Source organism: Meriones unguiculatus, chromosome 17 (genome assembly GCF_030254825.1).
Source record: "Meriones unguiculatus strain TT.TT164.6M chromosome 17, Bangor_MerUng_6.1, whole genome shotgun sequence".
Lineage (NCBI taxonomy): Eukaryota > Metazoa > Chordata > Mammalia > Rodentia > Muridae > Meriones > Meriones unguiculatus.
Window position 1 is genome coordinate 4,985,370 of NC_083364.1, and position 15,089 is coordinate 5,000,458.

General features: G+C 53.8%; 2 protein-coding genes across 5 annotated transcripts in view; one reads left to right on the plus strand and one right to left on the minus strand.

The window, feature by feature from the left end:
* Nucleotides 1-663: 663 nt before the first annotated feature.
* On the plus strand, nucleotides 664-6,421 carry Nab2 (NGFI-A binding protein 2). Of its 2 annotated transcripts, XM_021658073.2 has the most exons (7): nucleotides 664-895; nucleotides 2,251-3,124; nucleotides 3,530-3,663; nucleotides 3,975-4,026; nucleotides 4,112-4,244; nucleotides 4,452-4,643; nucleotides 5,605-6,421. In XM_021658073.2, the coding sequence occupies exons 1-7, from the start codon at nucleotides 813-815 to the stop codon at nucleotides 5,712-5,714; spliced, it is 1,578 nt and encodes a 525-aa protein (XP_021513748.1). In that variant the 5' UTR covers nucleotides 664-812; the 3' UTR covers nucleotides 5,715-6,421. The 2 variants fall into 2 exon arrangements, with proteins under 2 accessions (XP_021513748.1, XP_021513754.1); XM_021658079.2 differs by lacking the exon at nucleotides 4,452-4,643.
* The window catches only part of Stat6 (signal transducer and activator of transcription 6), a 33,962-nt gene continuing 25,247 nt past the window's right edge, over nucleotides 6,375-15,089 (minus strand). For all 3 annotated transcript variants that reach the window (XM_060370945.1, XM_060370944.1, XM_021658063.2), the window contains exons 9-22: nucleotides 14,815-15,003; nucleotides 14,159-14,246; nucleotides 13,902-14,024; nucleotides 11,958-12,050; nucleotides 11,464-11,670; nucleotides 10,014-10,108; nucleotides 9,791-9,927; nucleotides 9,335-9,481; nucleotides 9,075-9,138; nucleotides 8,872-8,976; nucleotides 8,619-8,702; nucleotides 7,751-7,816; nucleotides 7,534-7,662; nucleotides 6,375-7,450 (exon numbers count right to left, since the gene is read on the minus strand). In XM_060370945.1, the coding sequence (XP_060226928.1) occupies nucleotides 7,261-7,450; nucleotides 7,534-7,662; nucleotides 7,751-7,816; nucleotides 8,619-8,702; nucleotides 8,872-8,976; nucleotides 9,075-9,138; nucleotides 9,335-9,481; nucleotides 9,791-9,927; nucleotides 10,014-10,108; nucleotides 11,464-11,670; nucleotides 11,958-12,050; nucleotides 13,902-14,024; nucleotides 14,159-14,246; nucleotides 14,815-15,003 (1,717 nt within the window). In that variant the 3' untranslated portion in view covers nucleotides 6,375-7,260. The remainder of the gene's footprint in view (nucleotides 7,451-7,533; nucleotides 7,663-7,750; nucleotides 7,817-8,618; nucleotides 8,703-8,871; nucleotides 8,977-9,074; nucleotides 9,139-9,334; nucleotides 9,482-9,790; nucleotides 9,928-10,013; nucleotides 10,109-11,463; nucleotides 11,671-11,957; nucleotides 12,051-13,901; nucleotides 14,025-14,158; nucleotides 14,247-14,814; nucleotides 15,004-15,089) is intronic.

Sequence of the window (15,089 nt, forward strand, 5' to 3'; positions counted from 1 at the left end):
CGTACATTCTAGAGAAGCCGAGCAGAAAGAAGCGCACGCCCCACGACCCTTGGCCGACTTTTCCCCATCATTTCTAACATTCGAACGAACGGCGCGGCGCGGCCGCAGTGTGGGCAGCGGGTGTCTAGGTCGTTGAGACGCGTGTGCCTGTATCTGAGCTTCTGTGCCTTTGCATACTTGTGAAACTGCGTTCTCGGCTCACAGGGGTAGGAGTGGTGCAGGGAGTAGGAATGTAGCCGGCGGGGTGCTCACGTGGGTACGTGGGCGCAGAGAGGGCCGGCTGTGCATCCGGCGTGGGCAGCAAGGAGCGACCTGCCCCGCCCGTTGGGTCCCCAAGCTCCCCCTCCACAGCCAGGCCTCCGTCACCTCGGTCCCCAAGTCGGCGCCCCGACTCTTGAGTCCCCGCCTCCGCCTCCTGCTCTACACCCCCCCGCACACACCCCCAAGTCTCCTCCTCTCAGTCTCGGCGGCAGCCTCTCGGAGGCTCAGAGGCCTGGGTTGCCACCCCCCGCCTCCGGTCCCAGCCCCCGGTTCTGCCCACGCCCTCCTCCCGCCAGCCCGGCAGCCAGCGCCGCGCGGGGCCTAGCTCCCTGTGCGTCCTGCGGGGGAGGAGGCGCGGAGAGGCGGCAAGCGCAGCCGAGGAGGTGGGGGCAGAGGCACAGACAGAGGCGCGGAGGCTCCGAGAAAGAAGACGTGGAGGGAGGGACGGAGCCTGGACAGCGGTGGACCAGGGCCGCGCGCGCCAGGCAAAGCGCAACGCGCAGCAGGGGCCGGGCGCGGCGAGGGGAGGCACGGGTGCTCTCCGGCCGTCCATGCACAGAGCGCCCTCTCCCACAGCGGAGCAGCCGCCCGACAGAGGGGATAACACCCGCCGGACCCCGCAACCCAGACTCAAGTTAGTGGGCAAAAGGAGGTGGCAGGGAGTGGAGATAGGTGGAGCTGGACTCCGGAACGGGGTCCAGAGGGTGGAGGTCGAAAAGAGGACGCGGGGAAGCAGAACGGGGGTGGGAGGTGGAGACTGACGGAAAGGGGGGCGAGTATTCGAATTAGGGGACCCTGGGAGCGAACAAAGACCCGATGAACCTGGATATGCTAGAGTAGTGCTTCGCTTTCCATTCCAGGTTTATTTACTCAGTGGGCATGACCTGGCACGTGAGCAAAGAAAGTCCCTGAGCGCCAGGAAATGGTCCAGAGCTTGCTTTGTCAACAGTACGGGGGCAGGGGCGCTTTCTCGGCTGGCTCAGAGTGTCGTTAGCAGGCAGCGCACCGTCCCGAAGTCCGGGAGAAGGTGGTTCCCTTTGAGTTGAGGGAGCATCTTCCGGCCTTGAAGGGGGTGTGCTCAGGTCTCCTCATTAAATCACCGTCCACAGCCCTGGGAGGGGTAGTTCCTGGGTGCAGCCCCTTCCTCAAGATGCCTTCAGCTGCTCCCGCACCCCTCTTCGAAGATAAGGGTGGAAAATAAGGAAGAGGGGAGTAGGCGGAGCCCCCGGGCGGCTTTCGCCCACAGACGCTGCCTCTGTGGGAGTGTGTGGGAAGTATGGCTCCAGAGCAGAACAAACGAGGCTTCCCTCCCCCATTGCTCGAGTTAGAGAGGGGTCTCCTGAATAGAGGGAAAGACCACACAAAGGGAGGGAACAACTGAAGGGTCCTGGGCAGCCTGGAAAGTTGGAGCAGATTCTTGGAATCTGGTGTTCCTAATCCCAGAAAGCTAAGAGCAGAGGAACACGGGTCCACTAGGTACACTGGCCAAGGGAGAGGCTACACCCCTGCCTCTCAGCCACCTGGGCAAGGAGTAAAGCGGCCAGCAGTAGCCCCAGTATTCTAAGTTAACTTCAATATGGAATGCTACGTTAAGTAGTGTTAAAGGCTGCTGAGTGTTTAGTGCAAGAGGTACTGACTGTATTTGGGGGAGGTGGGGCAGGGAGTGGGTCTAGCCATTTCAGAGAAGTGCTAGTAGGCCTCAGTGCTCAAAATTGTGCTGCCCCAGACCAGAAAGATGAAAGCAAAAGCTGAGGTGAGAGTTTGTCAGATAGCTGTGTAGGGCAGCTTGCCTTCTGTGTTTCTGGGGATGGGACGGCAAGGACATGGCTGTGCCTGTGAGCAGTGTGCTCTCAGTGTGCTCAGCCTTGTGCACTGGGCAGAGAAAGCATTCAAGAGAGAAGGGGGGAGGAGGGAGGAAAGAGAGGACAATTGTTGGTGTGGGTTGGTGCCCAGCAGGGGCACTTGTACTCACTGCCTCTCTCTTCTCAGGGCCAGTGCCCCAACCATGGCACTGCCTCGAACACTGGGTGAGCTGCAGCTATATCGGGTCCTGCAGCGTGCCAACCTCCTTTCCTACTACGAGACCTTCATCCAGCAGGGAGGGGATGATGTGCAGCAGCTGTGCGAGGCGGGTGAGGAGGAGTTCCTGGAAATCATGGCACTTGTGGGCATGGCCACCAAACCACTCCATGTCCGACGTCTACAGAAAGCTCTGAGAGAATGGGCCACCAACCCTGGGCTCTTCAGCCAACCGGTGCCTGCTGTACCTGTCTCCAGCATCCCACTTTTCAAGATCTCTGAGACGGCGGGAACTCGGAAAGGGAGCATGAGCAATGGGCATGGCAGCCCAGGAGAGAAGGCGGGCAGTGCCCGAAGTTTCAGCCCCAAGAGTCCCCTTGAACTTGGAGAGAAGCTATCACCACTATCTGGAGGACCTGGGGCAGGGGATCCCCGGAGCTGGCCAGGCCAGAGCACTCCAGAGTCTGATGTTGGAGCAGGAGGAGAAGAGGAGGCTGGGTCTCCGCCTTTCTCCCCACCTGCAGGGGGAGGAGTCCCTGAGGGAGTTGGGGCTGGGGGGGTGGCTGCAGCTGGAACTGGGGGTGGTCCAGACCGCCTGGAGCCAGAGATGGTCCGAATGGTTGTGGAGAGTGTGGAAAGGATCTTCCGGAGTTTCCCCAGGGGTGATGCTGGGGAGGTCACATCCTTGTTGAAGCTGAATAAGAAGCTGGCACGGAGTGTGGGCCACATCTTTGAGATGGATGATAATGACAGCCAAAAGGAAGAAGAGATCCGAAAGTACAGCATCATCTATGGCCGCTTGGATTCCAAACGGCGGGAGGGCAAGCAACTCAGCTTGCATGAGGTGAAGACCTGGGTCCTCAGGACTGCCCTTAACTCCTGCGGCTCAATCCATTTGCCTCTGAGAATTCTTGCATTCTTGCTTTTTCCAGCTCTGTACCATTGTCCCCTTGACCACCCAAGTTCCCACACACATCTAGCCCCAGCTGCTGCTTTACCTCCATCGACTAGTGGAAGCTGAGATAGTAATGAGCCCAACTGTTCAGCCCTGTGCTGCTCACATCCTCCCAGGAACAGAGGAGGCCTTGATAGGGACACTGTGCTAGGAGTCCCTACCTCTGCCTTCTAACTTTGGGAAGTTCCTGGTGTTATTTAGAGCATGCATCCTTTGGAAGGGGCTTCTCTTGGTGGTGAAGGGCCAAAGCAGTGGGAGAGTCGGAAATTCACTCTGGCTGTCTTCTTGCCACAGCTGACCATCAATGAAGCTGCTGCCCAGTTCTGCATGAGGGACAACACGCTTTTACTGCGAAGGGTAGAACTTTTCTCACTGTCCCGCCAAGTTGCCCGAGAGAGCACCTATCTTTCCTCCTTGAAGGGATCCAGGTGAGAACCCCCACCCACTTCCCCAGGGCTGCCTTGGGTTGGGATCCTGCTAAGGAAGTCTCCCCACTTGGGGCTCAGGCAGCTCTAGGCCGGCTTCCCGCCCACCTACATGTCTTCCTCTTGCCAAGTCAACTTGTCTGAGGCTTGCTCTTTACTCCCAACCCCCCACGGTGATGATTGGACTTGAGATTCCTATCCAGACACCTTCTGTGTGGAGTTTTGAAGTAATGCATGTTTCCTGGCCAGATTGTATGCCCTGTGCATTCTGGGGCCCTCCCTTACCCTGCCTTCCTTGTTTTCTATTTCTGTAGGCTTCACTCTGAAGAATTAGGAGGCCCACCACTGAAGAAACTGAAACAAGAGGTATGGTTTTGGGGGCAGGGAAGGACAGCCTCCACCAACCACTTGCCTTGCTAGGTCCTCATTTCCCAATGTTGGGCACCCACAGGTTGGAGAACAGAGCCACACTGAGATCCAGCAGCCTCCTCCAGGCCCTGAGTCCTACGCACCCCCATACCGCCCCAGCCTAGAGGAGGACAGTGCCAGTCTGTCTGGGGAGAGCCTCGATGGCCACTTGCAGGGTAAGTGTTCATTATTGTACTTTCCTCTGCTTTGGGAGAAGGTGGGAGTGGTGGGTGGGTTAGAGGAATGAGCCGGGAGTCAGCTGCCTGGAACAGGGTTGGGAGGCCTGGCTGGATGGGGGCACAAGAGCCTATGGGAATGACTGTTGGTTGAGGGTGGGTACCGTTGGCGGCAGCCCCTGACCTGACCAGTGCCCATGCCCACAGCTGTGGGGTCGTGCCCAAGGCTGACGCCGCCCCCTGCTGACCTGCCCCTGGCATTGCCAGCCCATGGGCTATGGAGCCGCCACATCCTGCAGCAGACACTGATGGATGAGGGGCTGCGGCTCGCCCGCCTCGTCTCCCATGATCGCGTGGGCCGCCTCAGCCCCTGTGTGCCTGCGAAGCCGCCTCTCGCAGGTGAGGCAGCCAGCAGTGCTGTCCCTAAACACCTTACCTACTCAGGCCCGCATGTGGGTCCTCATTTTCTAGGACCAGAGGGAAGAAGAGGGATACAGCTGTCAGAACAGTAGAAGGGGCTATAGCTAGCCAGACCTTGAGCAGGGACAAGTTACTGCTGTGTTACCAGTGGGGAGGGTCTGACCCTGATGGGGTTCTCGGACCATGGAGTAGACAACAAAATTAGGGGTGAAGGTGAGCAGGAGGAGAGTGAGCAGTAAGGGAAGCCTGACTAGAACTGCCTCATGCATGGGGGTGGAGTCACTGGCAGTTGTGGGGTTGGGGTTCCCCAGCTTGGAAGCCCAGGAGCCCCAAGCTGGGCACTTTATGTGTGGATAGGGGTAGAGTGGGCCGGCAGAGGGCCAGGGCAGCCGCTGGGCTGAGAGTGACGCAGCAGACAAAGCCACCAACCCTGGCTTGGTATTTTTAAACTGTACGTGGGAGGGAAGTGGGGGCGGGGACTGGAGGGGGGCTTTTCTTGAGGGAGGAGCTGGGAGTCTAGCTTCCTGTGTTTCCCCTGATTTGGCTACCAAAATCTGGTAGAGGGGCACTTGTAGGGAGCTTGAGGCCTGGGAGGAGGCCAGAGATGAATGGGGGGTGGCTGGGCCTGGCAAGAGGGAGGGGGAGAGGTCAGAGCCAAGCGGCCCCCGCAGCTCCTGACAGAACCAGAAATTCCAGCAGAGCAGAGGCGGGGAGATAGAGAAAGGGAGAGACACACAGAGACAGAGAGCTACACACAACCAAAATAGGAGGGAGAGCTGCATACACTTGGGTATGGAACCCCCATACACAGTGGGCAGGAGGCAGTAATTCAATAAATGGAGCTGTCTTTACAGTTTTCTGTGCCTGGCCCCACTCAGGACAGCGTTTCTGCGCAGCCTGCATCCCAGTGTTCTAACCAACCTACATCTCTTTCCTACAGAATTCGAGGAAGGCTTAATGGACCGATGCCCAGCCCCAGGACCTCACCCAGCATTGGTGGAGGGTCGCAGGAGCAGCGTCAAAGTGGAGGCCGAGGCCAGCCGGCAGTGAGCGTGACGGTGTCTCAGATGCAAGACCCAGCCCCATTCTCCGCCCTTGCACTCTTGTCACCACTGTGGAAGGATCCTTCTGCTGCCCTTCTGCCTCTATCTGCTCCATGGACATAGTACTGTGGGGCTTCAAGCAATAACAAGCAGAGACCTGGCCAGAGGACATAGGAGGGGGTGCAGGGTGCACCCTCACCCGGCTCAGGGGTGTGGACTTTGCCTCTAGCCTGTGGGGCTCTCTTCCCTCATTCTGCATACACCCATTCTCCTGGTGGCCCCCAGTGGTGTGAACAGCTGGACGGAAGTAGGGAATGAACTTCCCCAGGAAGGTCTAGCTGCTTACAGTAAAACCATTTGCTCTGAGACTGGGGGGCCTGGGAAAACTGGGTCTCCCCTCCCCATTCCCATCCTCGTTTTTGTTTTTTGTTTTTGTTTTTTGTGCTTCTAGTTTGTTTCTTTAACAAGTGCTGCAGTTTGCCCACCCATTCTCATCTCCCGCCTCCTGGCAGTTCTCTCTTCACTGTGTGTGAGGGCGGCCCGCAGCTCCCTCCACCAGCCCCTTAGAGGCCTGGGTCGGACCCTGGGTCTCCTCAGGCCGGCCAGCAGGACTGCAGCACCTGTCGACCACTTAGAGCGTCTTTCTTTTCAGATTGTGTACAGTAGATTATTTATTTTGTTATTTTGGAATAAAATTTATTTTATGGCTTAGGATCCATGATCCCCTCTCCCTGGCAAGGGAAAACGAGACTGCATGGCACATGAGACTGGACACCAGCTGGCAGTGGACAGAAAGATACAGGAGAGAGAACCAGCTGGGGCCCCCAAGACCCAGGGAATCGGCACAGTGATGTCTGTGTCCCTGCTCAGTCCTCAGGCTCCGATAGTGAGGTTGCACAGGCCAAAGCGCAGACACATGGTCTGTGTCGTCATACAGTGAATATGTGACATCTATAGGTTAATGTGTCTCAGGTAAATATTGGCACAGCTACACACAAAGAAGCTTAGCTCTTGTAACAAAGTCTCAACGGTCACGGTGCCTGTTTTTGGCAAGAATTTGGAGAAAAATTAAAAACCCGGGCAAAATCCATACCAGTAACCATATACCTACACCCCTCCCTTTTCCTCCCACCCAGAGTCTTCTGAACTCCTGCTTCAATGCCCTAGGTTTATGTCTTTTATCCATGGCACAGTCATGTTTCTACATGTGTGTTCCAGGCCCTGGCTTAACACAGGAGCCACTGGTGTCCTAACCTCTGCTTGAATAGTCCCCCTCCTCCCCTCCTGCACAGCCTGGTGTGTGTGTGTGTGTGTGTGGTATAGGCATGCAGGGGACTGTATCACATTAGAGCCTGAACATCCCACTGACTCCAGCGCTGGAAAAGGGGCCCCTGGTATGGCAGGAAGGACAGAGCACAATGATTCCATACACCATGCATTCGTCCAGCCATTTTTCCTCCTGACCAGGGAGAGAAGAGGCACCTGCATGAGCAGGTCCAGAGCAGGTCCGTAGAGGCAGAAGATCCTCTGGCTCTATACTTCTCCAGCTGGCATCACCAGCTGGGGTTGGTCCTTAGGTCCAGATGGGACATTGACATCCCAGATTGCCCGTAAGGAGATGGTTGCAGGAGGGGCTGGGCTCCCAAGGACCCTCCTCCTGCTTCTGCTTGGCCCTCCAGGAGAAGCTTGGTGAGGTCCTGCTCAGTGGGAGGCAGCAGGGGAGGGAACATGTCTTCACCAACCCTGCAAGGAGGAGGGTGAAGTAGTGGAGTAGACACAACTCCCATTTCCCATTTGGGAGCTCTCACTCCCAAGCTGCCACTCACCAGGTACTCTGGGGGAACGCTCCCACGGGTTGAGTTAGGCAGCTGTCTTCCGCCATAGTCACATCTGAACAGAGCAAGGGGTCTGAGCTGGACACAGAGTGCTCCTGGGACTGGCACTGCATCAGGCCCCTGCCAGAGATCACAACAGAGAATTAGAAGCGGTATAAAGGACAAGGAAAGGACAGAGAGGGTGGCCAGTAGGGGCATTGTCACTTACTGGGGGTGACGCTGGTCAAAGGGCAGGTTTATCTGGCTCATGTTGGGGGGCATTTGCAGGTGAGGCCTGGAACCAGGAAGGAAAAGCAGGCAGAGGGAGAGTATTGCAAAGTCAAGATATGAGTCAGAAATCAAGCTGCCAGGCAGTCCTGACTGAGGAGCATCTCACTGCCTGGCTTCCCTCGGAAAGCCATTTTTGTGTTCTGAGACCAGATTTCTCCCCTTGTAGAATGGTATGTGCATTGTGTGTGTGTCTCCATGTCCAATTTCCAATGTTTCTTTAGTCTGAACTATGTTCTGTTTCATAGACCTGCCCACATCAACTCCCAGAAGACAGTTAAACCCTTGCCTAAGCTGATGGAACAAGTGAGTGGTGCTTAGGGAAGATAAAGGTCTAGGCCACTTTGAGGAGGGAAAAGATTAACAAATAAGACTCATTGCAATGCTGGGATGTAGCTCTGTGATAGAGCCATACTTGGCATGTGATCAGTCCTTAGCCCTGAGCTCAGGCCCCAGCACTACAATACAGCAAATAAGTTCCCGTCAGTTTCACAGGCCAGAGAGAATATGCTAACAGTGTTTGCTCTAAGCACTCAGCTCAGACCTACACACATTATGAACCCATATAAACTTCACAATAAGCTTGTGCACTAGAGAATACTATTATTATTATCATCATCGTCGTCGGGGGCTAGGTAACCTATATAAAGTCAGCCCAGCTGGAACTCAAAGGCTGGCCACCTGAGTCTCAGACATCACCCCCACAAGCATGTAGAGGATTGGGGTCAGCCTGTGCTGCCTCTCCTACATACGCCCCCCTCGCCATGGCTTGTGACAGGACACTGCCTCACCTCACCCGGCTTACTTACTCCTGAAAGGCTGGCAGCACACTGATTGGCTCTTCTAAGGGAAGGCTTTGAAATGGGTGGATGGAATGAGACTGTGAAGGATACCTGGGAAAGAAAGCAGACTCTGTATCACTCTTCCCCCTGGTAACTATACACCTTGCCTCCAAGAAAGGAAATTTTCCACCTCAGTCTGAAAGTCCAGCCCTCTCAGCAGGCTATGTTGAAGGCCCTCCCAGCACACGCCAGTCCCCTCCCTGTCTCTCAAGCTCCTTACACCATATCTGAGCTGAGCTGCATGGAGGTATCAGTGGCCATTCCAATATCATAAGGGGGCACCATGACAGGCATCTGGGGCTCTGGAGTAGGAAGAGGCTGGTCCCTGAAGGGGAAAAACAAGCACAGGTGACTGACAAAGGACACTCCTTCCTGCAGACTAGTGCCGGCCTCCAGTCTCCAAGCACTAACCATCTCACTCACCTTTCTACAGTCATCTTGATAGTAGTTGAGACATAACCCCTCCCGTCCTTCCCCATCTGTTCAGCTGTGGTGGGAAGGAAAGGAGAACTGTGGAGTATCCCACTGTCAAGGAGATAGCAAGGAGGAAGGTCCCCAGGCAGTGGAGGTGGGGCTACAAAGATGGGAGGGAGGACAGGGACAACATACAGCAGGCAGAAAGAGGGGTACAGTTGGGACAGGGAGAAAGCGGGTGGCAGGAGGAGTCAGAGCTGCCTGCTCACGCTTATAGTGGCTCCGGAAAGCCTCATCCTTAGGTTTCTTGGGGTAGAGGTTTTTCAGCTGAGCGAGATCCCGGATCCGGTCCCCCAGCGAGCGAATGGACAGGTCTTTGGCAGAAAATGGCTGGATGTTCTCTATCTGTGGGGAGCCTACAAGAGGAACGAGACCCTAAAGTCTCCTCTGTACAAACTTCTCTTTACCCAGCCCCACTGCAAGACCCATTCTCAATCCACCAGGGCAAGTGAGAGAAGGTCTAGGGTAGAAGTCTTGCATGATAGAGACCCAGTAGTCTCCATTACCATGGAAGTGGAAGGTTAGTTCATAGACGATGAGAAGTCAGACCTAAGGAAGAACTTACTGAAGATCAGGTGGACATCAAGGATAGCCAGGGCATTTCTTTCCCCCAGAAACCCAAGAGATCACAGCACAGAGTCAGAGGGCTGGCTGTGGTGACTCACCATCCTGACCCCGGATGACATGGGCAATGGTGATGCCCCCAATTTCAGAGTCGCTAAAGCGGAGGAGGAAGGTTCCATCTGGCTCATTGAGGAGGAGGCTAGTGACGTATTGCTTGCTAATAAAGCCGATGATCAGCCTGCCAGAGGGAAGGAGAAGGCACGGTGCGGGTCTGTGTGTGGACTGGATGGTACAGGTGTCTGGCCTCCTGGGGCAGGGACTCACCGATCTGACCAGTAGCTCCGGAGACACCGTTTAGTGAGGTCCAGGACACCATCAAACCACTGCCAAAAAGTGAAGCCGCGGCCCAACAGGATCTCCTGAAGAGTGGAGGAGTGCAGAGGTGAGTGGGGAAGGAGAGCCAGAGAAAGCACAAGGCTATAAGAGTATGGAGTCAGAGGTTGAGGACCAAAGTGGGCCTAAGGCCTAGCAACAGCAGCCACTTACTGTGGCCACACTGGGCTCCTTCAGGCTATTTTTTTATTTGATTTATTTTCTTTCTTTATTTAAATTTATTTGATCTCTCTGGGGATAACATAACAATCATAACAATGACGCCCAGAAAGGTATTCACCTCCTAGGGTCCACACTGCTAGCGAAGGACAGAATGCAAATTTAAGTCAGCAGTCAGCATGGGAGCCCCTCATAATCATGGTGCTAAACCCTGTCCTCAGTGGGACCCGATAAAGGTCCATTCCAGAGGAAGCCAACTGTCCTGCTGTCCTGTCTCTTCAGGAACGCATTCTCCAGTCACATGATCTTCTCCCCCACAGGCCATTTTGCTTCTTTGTTTGAAAGAGGAAAGACCTAAAGTGGGAGCCAGGGCAAGGCATTGTCCCATGAGAGGTGACCGGAGGGCTGATTTGGTGGCTGTGCATGACGGCCACCAGGGGCAGACACATGAGCTCTCCTTTCCCTGTTCTAGTAACTGATTCAGTCCCGAGCCATCTCACCAAAAAATACAGTAGCTAATAAGTCAGAGATACAGGGCTCCTGTTGCACATGGTGGCTCATTCCTGTAAATCTGTGTACCCAGGAGACTGAGGCTGGAGGATCCTGAGGTCAAGGCCAGCCTGAGCTATACGGTGAGTTTGAAGACAGCCTGAACTACAGAGCAAGCCCTGTGTCAGAAGACAAAAAGATGTCTGGGTTTCTACCTGAGTGGGTGCCACCTTGTGGGGGTACCTTGGACAAACTATAGGACTTCTCTAAGCACAGGCTTGTCATCTATGAAACAGATACAAGTGACAGCAACCTGAAAGGCATGTCGGAAGGGATTACGGGAGGTGGCGCACACAAGTGTGAAACAGTGCCTGGTGTGTGGAAAGCACCCTCAACACCAGCACCCTGACCCATGTGGTCTTGTGTGACTTCACCCAAATTTTGCAATAGACTGAGGTGTCAAACTCAATTTTTTGTTTTTGTTTTAATTCAGAGCTCTGTTTGCACACAATCTGAATAATCATGCAAATCATTGCTAAAAAGAGAGGTCAGGTTCCCTCAGACCAAAACTGATGGGTGCCAAAGAATGCCACCGAGTGGAAGAGTTTTCTCTCTGGGCCGGACATGGTGGAGTGCTGTAAAGATCCTAGAAGTCTATCCCTGAGCAGAGGCTGGGTGGCTTTAGTGCCCCAAAGGTGAAGAAAGAAGGATATTGAAAGAGCAGGGGAATGACCTTGTTGAACTGTGACCAGGACACACAGCGGTGCTGGAAGGCCTCCATGCTAAGGCTGTTGTCATTGAAAATCTTCTGGGCCAGGAAGAGGAAATGTTCTGGTAGCAGTCCCCGGCTGGTCCCCACCTCAGCCATGAACTTGAGATTCAGAGTTTCACACATTTTCTCCCAGGGCACTCGCTCAGCTACCACAAAGGGCACACGGTCCTGGGTAAAAGAAGGGGAGAGAGCATGGCCAGTCTTCCTCCGGTGGCTTTTGTTCGTCCTGATTTTCTGAGGTGCCCTTCCTAACACTGTTCTCTGAGCTGGCTCACAATGATTTCTCAGTAGCTGTGGTGCCATGGTATGACACATGGTAAGAACACAAAAGTAAGCCCACAAGAAAGACTTGTCATGCCTTTGAACATGCCTGCCACCCACCAGCCAGGACAGCGCTCATCTTACTACATAAGAATCCACCTTGCCCGTATCTCCCACTGTGGGTCTTTTCTTACCATCTCAGAAAAAGCATTGTCCCACAGGATGGTGGCTTTGGCATTATTGTCCTGGTTGCCGTGGACGATGACCACTAAGGGCAGAGACAGGGCCTGAGGGGTGAGGGGAGAAGTTTCTCCTTAGTGGAGTCAGAAGCGTCCTCTGAGAGCTGGGTGTTACTCCAGCGTATCAGTTCACATGACAGAGTTAAGGGTTGGTGGGACATCTCTGGACACTGTGAAGTGCACTGAGGGTGTAGGGGTAGCAAACTGGTTACAAGTCAGTGTCACAAAGTTACCGAAGCCGGGCTTCAGGCTCAAACACCAGTTCCAATGCTTAGAAGCCATGTGAACTGGGCAAACTACTGAGTTTATTCTATAACCCAACGTCATATCTGTGAACTGAGGTAACTAATAGTGCCTATCTTTTTATTGTTTTGTTTTTGTTTTTTTAAGACACGGTTTCACTGTGTAGCCCCGGCTGTCCTGGAGCTCATTCAGTAGACCAGACTGGCCTTGAAATCGCAGAGATCTCCCTGTCGCTGCCCCCTGAGTGCTGGAATTAAAGGCCCATGCCACCTTGCCTGGTTTAGTACTTATCTTACAGTGTTATCTAGAAACAAGTAATGGATTAACTGAGAAGAGTTATCTGAGAAGAGGGAACCACATTTGAGGGGAAAAAAAAGCCTCCACAAGACTGCCTGTAGGCAAGCCTGTGGAGCATTATCTTAACTGGTGACTGATGTGGGAGGGCCTAGCTCACTGTGGGTGGTGCCATCCCTGGGCAGGTGGCACGGTGTATGCAAGCAGGCTGAGCAAACCATAAGGAATAAGCCAGTAAGCAGCACCCCTCTGTGGCTCTGCTTCTGTTCCTGCCTCCAGGAGCCTGCCCCGCTTGAGTCCCTGCCCTGCTTGAGTCCCCGCCCTGACTTTCCACAGTGATGGAGGTCACCTGGAACAGTAAGAGGCAGTAAATCTTTTTCTCTCCAAGTTGCTTTCGCCCTGGTCTTTATCAGAGCAACAGTAACCCTAACTAAGAGAAAAACCATCAGACCATGTGTTGCTTGCATATCACTGGGAATAGGGTCCTATTATATAAAAAGTTATTCACGTGTGCTCATGAGTGTGTGTGTGTGTGTCATTTATAGCAGTGCCTTGATCTCCTGATGCATATAAAGCATGTAACAGGAGTTAGAGAGGTGTGTTGGTGGTATAGGCCTATGGTCCCTAGCACTTAGCAGGCCGAGGCAAGATATTGAGTTTAATCCCAGCCTGAGCTATAGAAGACTCTTAAAGAGAGAGGAGAGGGGAAGAAGGGGAGAGCAGGGGAGGGGAGGGAAGGAAATTAGAGGAGATGGGAAAGGAGAAGAGAGGAACAAAATGAGAAAAAGAGTTTGAGGGTCAGTAAGATGGCTCAGTAGCAGAAAGTGTTTGCGGCACAAGCCTAGTGACCCAAGTTAGACTCCAGAACCCACCTAAAAGTGGAAGCGTTGTCCTCTGACTTCCACAAGTGAATATTCACACCCCCATAATGATGATAATAATATTTAAAGGAAAAAAAGTCTTTTTTTTTTCTTTTTCTTTTTTTCTTCAACACAGGGTTTCTCCATTTAGCCCTGGACTCACTTTGTAGACCATGTAGAACTCAGAGATCCGCCTACCTCTGCCTCCCAGAGTGCTGGGATTATAGGCATGCGCCACTGCACCTGGCTAAAGCAAAACAGTTTAAAGCCAGCGTAGACTACATCATGAGACCTGGGCCTCAAAGAAAGTAAACAGAACAGAGCAGCAGCAGCAGACCTTGGTTGCTACACTCACTGTTCCTTGGGTAGACCTGCCCTCCAGGTCTTGCCCCTGTCAGTTGTCTGGCTCCACTGTATTATCCCAGAAAAATGGGATATGAGGCTATCAGGAGAATCCGTGGCTCAAGTATGTGTCTGCAGTGGAGCTGGGGTCAGCACCCACCTGCAGCTGGATGAGGAGTTTGCTGGGGCCCAGTGTGAAGCTGGTAGAGAAGAGCACAGCACACTTCTCTTCGGTGACAGACTCTGTGCCCTTCCGCTCACAGCGCTTGATTTTCTTCAGGAGCTGCGGGGATGAGAATAAGGGAGAGCAGGGAAGTATGAGAGATCAAAGGTGTTGAGGGCTTCCTCTCTGGGCCCTCCACATCCCTTCCAATGAGAGTTAAGGTCTGAGGACGCCAAAGTCCTACAGCCTCTTACCAGGTTCTTGAACAGGGCAGAGCAGCAGTTTCCGGGGATACTGTTCTCCAGAGGCACCGTGTTGTTCATGATCTCCCCTGTGCTCTCCCTGCAGGGGCATCAGAGTGTGAGCAGGCAGGCTCATCTGTGATGAGGAGCTTGGGTCCCTGGGGAATGGTGCTGACCACTGCTGTCGCTGGCCCTGGCTCTCCATGTCCCTATTTGTATTTCTCCTCCTCTCTGTGTGTATTTACATATACTGCTAGTACTGAAGCTAGGCCCTTGGCATGCTAAGCACCTTTTATCACTGAGCTACACTGTCCTGTGTTTTAAATTTTTATTGTTGTTGTTGTACATATGCCTGATAAAATGGGTTCATATATCAGTCAAGAAACAGCTTTTAGGAGTCAGCTCTCCTGCCTTTCCATAGTTCTAGGAATCAAAGTCATATCATCAGGCCATCTTGCTGGCCTCCCTCTTCCGGGTTTTTAAGAGGAAAGTTTCCATCTTGAACAGATCCCGCGCCTTCTTCTGCCTTAACTAGTCAACAGAGTTCAGTGTCTCCACTCTGCACAGGTCTCTTTTCCTAAACCCTACTCTTTATGAAGCCAGCCCGCAGCTCCTCCCACCCCATCACCCATCCAACCTCCTCCCACCCACAGCCAGCCTCCACTTACACTCCAGCCCCAGGCCCCTGGGGCAGGCTTAATTCTCTGGCCTGTTTCTCTGTTACCATGTCAGCCCTGACCAGGGGAGGCTTGGCTGAGGTCCCCAGGAGCTGCAGACCCAGCAGGAATCGGACTCCAGCCTGGAACTTTGTCTGTGTTTTCAGAACCTGGGGAGGCTGCTTCTCCACCAGGAAAGAGCTGGAGGAGCAAGGGTGGGCAAGGGTTAGCGCTGGGATCTCCTCTTCACAAATTCTAAGCCCATTGCTTTCTGGGGTCTGCTTACA

Coding starts and splice junctions, on each gene's coding strand:
- Nab2 (XM_021658073.2), top strand. CDS start 813: ATGCACAGAGCGCCCTCTCCCACAGCGGAGCAGCCGCCCGACAGAGGG. Junction 4,027..4,111: donor TGAAGAAACTGAAACAAGAG/GTATGGTTTTGG, acceptor GGGCACCCACAG/GTTGGAGAACAGAGCCACAC. Junction 4,245..4,451: donor CCTCGATGGCCACTTGCAGG/GTAAGTGTTCAT, acceptor CCATGCCCACAG/CTGTGGGGTCGTGCCCAAGG.